The sequence below is a fragment of the Amaranthus tricolor genome, chromosome 5 (genome assembly GCF_026212465.1).
Source record: "Amaranthus tricolor cultivar Red isolate AtriRed21 chromosome 5, ASM2621246v1, whole genome shotgun sequence".
NCBI classification, from domain to species: domain Eukaryota; kingdom Viridiplantae; phylum Streptophyta; class Magnoliopsida; order Caryophyllales; family Amaranthaceae; genus Amaranthus; species Amaranthus tricolor.
The window spans coordinates 29,753,203-29,761,787 of record NC_080051.1 but is presented as its reverse complement, the minus strand read 5'-3'; the positions used below and the strand labels follow the sequence as shown (position 1 = coordinate 29,761,787).

The 8,585-nt window shown below is 35.1% G+C and overlaps 1 protein-coding gene and 1 long non-coding RNA gene across 2 annotated transcripts; one reads left to right on the top strand and one right to left on the bottom strand.

Annotated features, from left to right (window-relative positions):
* Positions 1 to 418: 418 nt before the first annotated feature.
* On the bottom strand, positions 419 to 3,518 carry LOC130812857 (fructose-bisphosphate aldolase, cytoplasmic isozyme). Its single transcript, XM_057678476.1, has 3 exons — positions 3,365 to 3,518; positions 1,635 to 1,862; positions 419 to 1,534 (listed from the first exon to the last, which is right to left on the bottom strand). Exons 1-3 carry the CDS (start codon positions 3,390 to 3,392, stop codon positions 717 to 719), a joined length of 1,074 nt encoding a protein of 357 aa, XP_057534459.1. The 5' UTR covers positions 3,393 to 3,518; the 3' UTR covers positions 419 to 716.
* Positions 3,519 to 5,449: 1,931 nt separating this feature from the next.
* On the top strand, positions 5,450 to 8,050 carry LOC130813695 (uncharacterized). Its single transcript, XR_009042222.1, has 4 exons — positions 5,450 to 5,746; positions 6,270 to 6,861; positions 6,992 to 7,205; positions 7,708 to 8,050. It is a non-coding gene; the product is annotated as an uncharacterized LOC130813695 (long non-coding RNA).
* Positions 8,051 to 8,585: the final 535 nt, after the last annotated feature.

Sequence of the window (8,585 nt, the reverse complement as noted above, 5' to 3'; positions counted from 1 at the left end):
TTTATAAACATAAAATTTTAGCTCTTTTGGGATCTAATAACCGTAAGTAAATTTACCTCTAACAAAGGGAGCAATCAACATCCAAATAGGCATTTACCTTGAAGCTTCCAGATCATTTTACTCTTGAAGGAATCCACATTCAACTGGTCTGTAGAACTCAGCTGATCAGTTTTGATGTGCTACGAAGTCAAGATTCTAGAAGAAAGCAAGAAAATACAAATGCTTCTAGAGTTCTAGGGGCTAAACTTTGAATTACACATATTTGAACAGCATTTTGGTTTACAAAATAGGATAACCCATTTTGAATACTGAAGCTCACTGGAATGACAAAGCATATTCAGGGGATAACCCACAGCATACGAAACCAAAACACCAAGAACACTTCCAACTCTGAAACTATCGCTTAACAGCAGCAAAATAAATAACAAACGTCGCAATGACTTTATATTATATTAAAATGGACACTTTCCGTGAATATCAAAACCAATAACACCCTCTGTTCACAAGGGCAAATCTAACTCATAAAGCTTTTATTTAGTTTTTTTAGTCATCAAATCTAAGAAACAAGTAAAATGAAAAATAACAGGTCTAAAGAAAACACACACCGCTTCTAAGATTAGGGCGCACTTCCCACTTCACAGTGGACAAAAAAACTCGCAAATTTACTGCATACACGAAGGCGGGAAGTGAAGGTGGGAAGACGAACAAAACTTGGCTTAGTACTTGTAGTCCTTGACATGAAGGCTCTCAGATGCATCAGCTCCTCCAGCTCCACCTTGGTACTTACCAAGAGTAGCTTCAGAGTTGGCCTTAGCCCTAGCAAGGAAGACTCCTTGAGCCTTAGCAACATTCTCTTCTTTGCCTTGCCATGCCTTGAGGGTACTCGACTGAAGGGCACGTCCGTAAGAGAAGGACAGGGTCCATGGCTTCTTGGTCTGGAGCTTGTTCATGGCGTTTAGGTTAAGAGTAGCCTCTTCCTCACTCTGACCACCGGACAAGAACATTATACCGGGAACAGCTGGAGGAACGGTCCTCTGCAGGGTGCGGACAGTGTACTCTGCAATAACATCGGGGGAGACCTTTGTGGACTCTGACCCAGGGGTAACCATGTTAGGTTTCAAGAGGGTACCCTCGAGGAGAACATGGTGGTCATTGAGGGCCTTGTAGCAAGCTGCAAGCACACGCTCAGAAACCTCAGCACATCTGTCAATGTCGTGGGAACCATCAACCAAGATCTCGGGCTCAACAATAGGAACCAACCCGTTCTCTTGGCAGATGATGGCATAGCGAGCAAGACCATTGGCATTTTCCAAAATAGCAAGAGGAGAAGGCTCCTTTGGACCAATCTTAAGGACAGCACGCCATTTGGCAAAACGAGCTCCAGCAGCATAGTACTGAGCACAACGCTTACCAAGATCATCAAGACCTTGAGTAGTTGTCTCGCCATCGGTTCCAGCAAGTGCAACTACACCCTTGTCAACCTTGATACCAGGAAGGACACCACCTTCCTTCATGACATCAACAAAAGGTTTACCTGGATTACAAATATATGTCAGCATTGATAAACAGGGAAGAAAAGTGCATTAATCAGAAAACAGAAAACACTTGGTCACATTATAGAGCACAAAATTTACCTGAGGCAGTCTTTTGGTAAAGAGTTTCCTCAAAGAGGATTACTCCACTGAGGTATGGGAGAGCACCAGGAGTGGTGAAGAGAAGCTCACGAAGAGCCCTCCTGTTAGACTCTACATTCTCAACATTGATGCTAGCAAAACGCTTTCCAATGGTTCCAGTGGACTCATCAGCAGCAAGAATTCCCTTTCCAGGGGTAGCAATGTAGGCAGCATTGGCAATGAGCTCATCTGAAAATGCAAGTAAGGTTGCACAGCTTAAAGAGATTTTTCTTCTTGCTTACAAATACACAAAAGGTGCTAAATCAAGCAACAGGATAGGCAACAAATGAAGGCCCAAACAAGAGAATAAAGACATTATACGATAACAAAAAACAAACAGAAAGACAGTCTAATGCACAGATGTAGATAGTGTGGGCACATGAACTTTGATCTTCCTAGAACTGCTCTTCAATTATTACCAATTACAAATGACTCAAAAATTAAATAACTACATACACTTTCTTTCACATTCCCAACCTTACATTATTCATCACCATGTAATGTTAAGAGTCAAATATGACAACCAACATGCATTGCTCAAGAGATCAAATAAAAATAAGCATTCAAACTTGTCTTCCTGAAAAGGCTCACTAAATTCTGTAAACGTTTTGTTTACGTGAAATTGCGAATGATGTTTGCAATCAATAGTCTAAAACAACCCTTTATGTGAAGTTGCACATGATTTATACAATCAATAGTCTAAAACAAGCCCTTTTTATATTAAGAATAAGATTACATACATCCAACACCAAACGAGAGCCAATTGATTAATCAAGCCCCAAATGATCTTAATAAGCACAAAACCAATTACATTTAATCAAATAGTAACACTCCAATTTTTCAGAAGAGATTCATTATATTAGCATCATAACATACCTATTTAGCATAATACCAATACAACGCAGACAGCTGACTATCCTTACATATGCAGAAGACCATTCACTCAATCAATCAAAAGAAAGCTAGTAAAACCATCAATTAAATTTTCAACTTAGATGTGTGCATTTCAGGCCATCCTTACTCTAACCCTCTTTCATTTCGGATCTAATGTAAATATGCTTATCCTGCTTTGGGGGTGTTTGGTAGGTGAAAAATGGTTTCTTTGGAAATCTGATTCCCAGTCTTCCATTATTTAGGTTTGACAAGCGATTTAAGAAAAAAAAATACTACCCATTATAAATATTTTTCTCCAAAGGTGTTAGCAAATCAATTGTCTTGCACCCACAATTTCCAACATCTCTAATTCTCACTTCGTAGCTTAAGGGTTTTTGCACAACCAAATAAAAAGAAAATCAAAAGGTAGTATTTTTCTTCCAAACCAGACACTTCCTAGATCTAAATATCTAAAAGGCATACTGTAATACGCAAATCCTATAAAAATTTTACAGAAACTAACGCCAATCAAAAATTCTTCACGTAAGCTGAAACAACGCCACACCAAATAATTAAAATCACGCAGATCAAATACCAAAAAAGTACCAATATATCCATTACCATACCGTCAGTACTCGTAAAAGATACCGAATAAAACAAGGCAAAAACATAAACAATGGTAATAATCAAAGATTTGATCTGAGCAGAAAACATCAAAAGTTTATATTTCCAAATAAACACAGATCTAAAAAAACAACAAATCATAAATAAGAACAGATCTGAAAAGAAGAAAAGAGAGAAGGAGAGAGAAACTATACCAGCGTACTTTCCTCGGTAAGCAGTCATGGTTGCGAGATATTCGAGAGAGAGAAAACGGTAGAGAGAGGTTTTTGAAATATAGAGAGAAAGACGAATGTGAAAAAAATGAGGGAGGGATTTATATAAGAGAGAGATATTGGGCTAATGACAGATGTACGCGTCGTCAATATCGGTTAGACCCGAGTATTTGACCCGTATTTGGATTCTTCCCCACGAAATGCCCTTTTTCTAGACGGCTCTTATTTTACCAACCCACATTACCCATGTTATAGCTAGGCACCCTCTTTGTCTTTTGGATTATTTAAGTAGTATTTATTTTTAATTTATTTAATTTTTCTAAATTTAGAGTGTTGCAATTTGCAAATCTATGGATTGGATCCTATTTCAATCTTTAATTCTTAATATATCTAGAAATCTTGAATTTTTTTTCCTATAATTTATATCATCATTATCATCCTATCTAATATATTCTGTTCACAGAAAAATTATGAACAAGATCTGAGGAGGGAAGAGCGGCGACAACTCAAACCCATAAAGAAGAGCGCAATTTATATAGAACACCATATTTATGATTTATTATTAGCTCGACTTATATCCAAAATAAATTAGTCAAACCTAATTTGAAGATTAAGGTTGAAAAATAAAATTATATCCAGATATACTACTTTGTTTAAGTTAAAAAAAACCACATCATATGTTATTGATGAAAAAAAAGGCCACTATTTTTTTTTGGCAATTAACCTCAGAACATTTATATTATTATATATTATAATATCATGTTTGGATTTTTAATATATTGCGTAGTATGTAAAATTATGAGAATAAACTTTCATAATGCTAAATAAATTAGCAACAAATTGCGTAGTATTGTTGGATTTTAATAAATTATGAGAACACATACAATTATAATCAGCCAAATTCATTTCATTTCATATCCTTTTAAAAAAGTAATTTTTTGAATTTACTTATAAAAACATAAGTACCCTTATGCATAATCCAAATAGTTTGAAGCCATAAAAAAATAATAATAAAAAAAAAAATCATATTATCTTGTAAGACTCAAGTTCAAACCACTAATGCAGAAACGTAGGGGGTAGGATATTAGCTTTGCAGTTTGCATATTACCAAGTGTTTGAATAATAGACACTACTTCCTCCGTACCATAATACTAGCTACATTTTCTATTTTTGGTAATTTCATATTACTTGCTATATTTCTGTTTTTAGTAATAAAATAATCATTTAAAGTTCTACCTACCCCTATTTTTATCCTACTCTATACTCTATACTGTATAATAAAATACTATACTATACTCTATAAAGTAACCTAACAATTTATTTTTCCTTTTTATTTTTTAATTAATAATAATAAAATACAATATTCTATAAAGTAAACAATCAGCTACAGTGTAAGTCAATCACTTTTCTTAATTCTCGTGCCCATACAAATGTAGCAACAATTATGGAACGGAGCAACTACAATATAATGTTAGATCGATATATCGTATAGAAGAAGTAATCCTAATACTGTGGGAGGAAAAGTGTATCCAAATCCTGAGGGACAGCATAGTGACACTAGTGGTTACCGTTAGCAAATCCAATACCCGTAAACGTCTCTTGAAAATGATTGAAAACGGTGGGTTTAATTACTTTTGCTGGTATTAATATTACTCCTCTATGGCCGTAGTATATCTTTGCATTTGTCCCTTTGCTTTTTTTTTTTTTCATCAATTTGATTTTCATATGCTTAGCTCATCGGCTACGGTGTCAACAATGCTAATCTTACGATAAATTTTGTTAATAAGAATCAAATTAAAAAAAGTTAATGAGTTTTACATTTGGTTTTTATAAATAAAACTCATTAGTCATTATAAGATTGATAAATAAAACTCATTAATACTCTTAACACTACAAGAAAACTTGTTTTTAGCAATAACTATATTTTTTCGTTGCGAAAAATACAAGTTGTTGCGAAATCCGTTGTTGTTGCTAAATAATCGTTGCCATAAAAAAAAATGAGCGCGGGCTTTGAAATAATTAATATTTGTTTTTTGCAACGATACCAGTCATTGCTATAAAGCATTATTAGGTAACGCAACAACACGAGTCGTTGCGAAAAAATGTTTTATGTATTGCAACAACAATGTCATTGCAAAATATCTGAGGTATATCTTAATAAAATGTGAAAACACACTAAACCTAATTTCATTTCACACGACGTCCTTGAACATATGCCCGCCATTCACTGCTGCAAATCACTTCCTCTACCGTCATCCACCACGCATTCCGCTTCATTTTAGTTTTCCTCCACCGTCATCCACCACGCGTTCCACTTCAGTTCGCCTCTGCCTTCAGTTCACCGGCTCTCCTCCTCTTTTTAAGGTAAATTTCAACCTAATTTTAGTGAAAGTTTGGGTTTTAGTGATTGATATTAGTACTGGGATTGATATTTTAGTGATTGATATTAGTGTTGGAATTGATATTTTAACCTAATTGTAATCAATAATTGATATTTCGGTGATTGAAATTAGTGCTGGGGTTGAAATTGTGATTGATAATAGTGTTGGGTTTTAGTGATTGAAATTGCTTTGTTTTTTAGGCAGAATTTTTAAGTGAGTTTTTACTTTTAAGCTTTTTAAATGCCTTTAATAGTTATTATCTTTAGTTCAGATTGTTTAGTACTTTAGTCAGTTGATTATTTGATGCCTTACAAAGAAGAAATCCGCCATTTTCAAGTCCCTTGATTTATAATATGCTCGTGGGTCTTTTTTGTTGTTGTTTTATTGTTCAATTTTGAATGTTAGTTATTCTGCAAGTATATCTTTTTATTGGTCACTGCCATTTTGTTCAATTTCAATTTTAAATATATATATATTTATATATATATATATATGTCTATTTGTAGTGGTTTACAGTCACTTCTGATGGTTCTGCACTTGGATCTGCATTAATTCCATCATCCATGAATCATGATGATTTTAATTCAAGCCAAGACAGCCAAGGAAGTGATGAATTAATTATAAAAAACCAGTCACGAAGGTTTAAGGCAGCAAACAACCAAGGAAAGCCAGCAGCAACGTCAGAACAAGAGAAATCAGACACTCAGCAAAAAATCTGCTGACCAGCCCACATTGCAGCATGACCCAAGCCTCGACCATGGAGATCTTGACCTAACCAATCATGGGGACGTCATCTCTATACATGGGCCTAGCCATAAAGGTCCAAGAACCATGCTGGAAGTGCACACAATCACCTAGAACAGAAGCACAAGGGAACCCAGTCGCAGATGAGAACCATCAGCTGCTGATCGAACCCACTGACCAGGGGACCTTGCAGGGATTGGCTAGATTAGACCCGAGTATATTAGGGGACACTAAGGGTAGAATTGGAATCTTGGCACATGGACCTAGCCATCAAGGGCCAAGAACCCTGTTAATAACTCACACAGCTCTCTGAAATCTGCGTGCAAGGTCGTGTAGTCAGCAACCTTTCTGACGGTACTTATATTAGTTTCTGTTTTGTTCTTTAATGAGCACATGTAATTCACTTTGATTTTCATTGTCTTTACCCTTGTATGATTTTTTTTTATTATAATATGCAATTATATATATCTTGTTTATGTAATAGGTGAAGTTGAAAGATGTTGTTGCATCAGCTGGGGATTCAATGACACAAGATGTAATTCACTTTTTCAATGACTTCCCATGCTTGGCTGTGGACACTTAGAGTCTTGATGGAGAGATCCTTGTGCGAAGATTCCATTTATACCCTTTATTCTTCCTAGCATACGAGTATCGGCTCTGGACAACTCATGAAAGGAGGGCTGGTCAGCTGTCTTCAGGTCAGAATTCTGACAGTTCATCTTGCAACTGTGTGACCTTCAACCTCTTTTCTTGGTGTCTTCCTGTGATTGTTAGGAAGAGTTTATGGTCTTGATAGAAAGGCCCATGTAGTGAGATTCTATTTCTATCTTCCACGTCTTCCAAGATACAAGGGTTAGCTCTGGATAGTCCTTGCAAGGTCACCTGGTCGAAGGTTTTCAAGGGCTGTCTGTTTGCTCTGTTTCTGTTCTCTGTTGTTGTTTGCTGTTCTCTGTTGTTTCAGTTCTAGTCTTTGGCATATGCTTCATGCTATGTTTGAGTTGGAATTGTGATGGTTTGATTGTGAATTTGATGCTAAATTCTAAATGCTTTCCCTATACACGTAATGCTTTTGTTAGTGAATATCATGCTAAATGCTTTGCTTATTATGTCTCAACAAAAAGTGTAGGGATGGTTTGATTGTGAATACTCAATATTGGGGCTCAATTGATTCTTAATTACTAACAAAATTATTTGGTGTAGGCAAACATATCTTCGTTGGAAATTTTTGGTACTCAATGACAAAGTTGGTGATAGCTACAAGCATTTTGGATGCGCGATGTTTTGGGTTATGAAGTAGCTATATGTGCACTTGTAAATTTTTGGACTTTTTCAAAGTGCCTATCACTTGTAAATTTTTGCATGAAAACTTGTATATGGTAGGAGAATTATTTTGGAAAATTGGTTATCCGATCCGTTACATGTATATGAATTACGTATATTTTTGACACACGATAATATTTGGGACGTGTGATATTTTGGGATACGAATTAATATATAATGATAATCGGTGATATTAGTTTAGTTGGTTATAAATTATTTATTATTTTAATTGTCTAGTTTATATATAGATTGTAGGTTGTTTCAAAAGATAACAAAGTCGTTGCGAAAAATGTGTATATTTTTTGCAACGGTAATAGTTGTTGCTAAAAACATTAATAAAAAATTTTACTTAATTGTTTTCCCTACAGTAAAGTCGTTGCAAAAGATTGACTATCATGTATTGCAACAACTTGAACTGTTGTGAAAAACAGAAATTTAACAACGAAAACATTTGTAGCTAAAAATGCAGAAAATTTGGCAACAAGCTTTTTCGTTGCTAAAAACGTTGGAAGGAATTGCAACGATACTTCTTTTGCAACAATAGATCTCGTTGCAAAAAACAGATACCTTTTGCAACCACCATAATCGTTGCTAAAACTTTTAGCTGCGGCTGTACCCGCAACAACGGAATTCGTTGCAAAAAACATTTTTAGCAACGACTTTTTCTGTTGCTAAAAACAAGTTTTCTTGTAGTGTAATAAATAAAAATAAGTTTAAAGTTAATTTACGGATAAAATGTAAATTTAAGAGTATTCTTT

What these genes read in the sequence shown, in the direction of transcription:
- LOC130812857 (XM_057678476.1), bottom strand. Translation starts at nt 3,392, where the DNA reads ATGACTGCTTACCGAGGAAAGTACGCTG. An exon ending in TTACCGAGGAAAGTACGCTG is followed by an intron (nt 1,863 to 3,364) that starts GTATAGTTTCTC and finishes TTGCATTTTCAG; the next exon opens with ATGAGCTCATTGCCAATGCT. An exon ending in TTACCAAAAGACTGCCTCAG is followed by an intron (nt 1,535 to 1,634) that starts GTAAATTTTGTG and finishes TTTGTAATCCAG; the next exon opens with GTAAACCTTTTGTTGATGTC.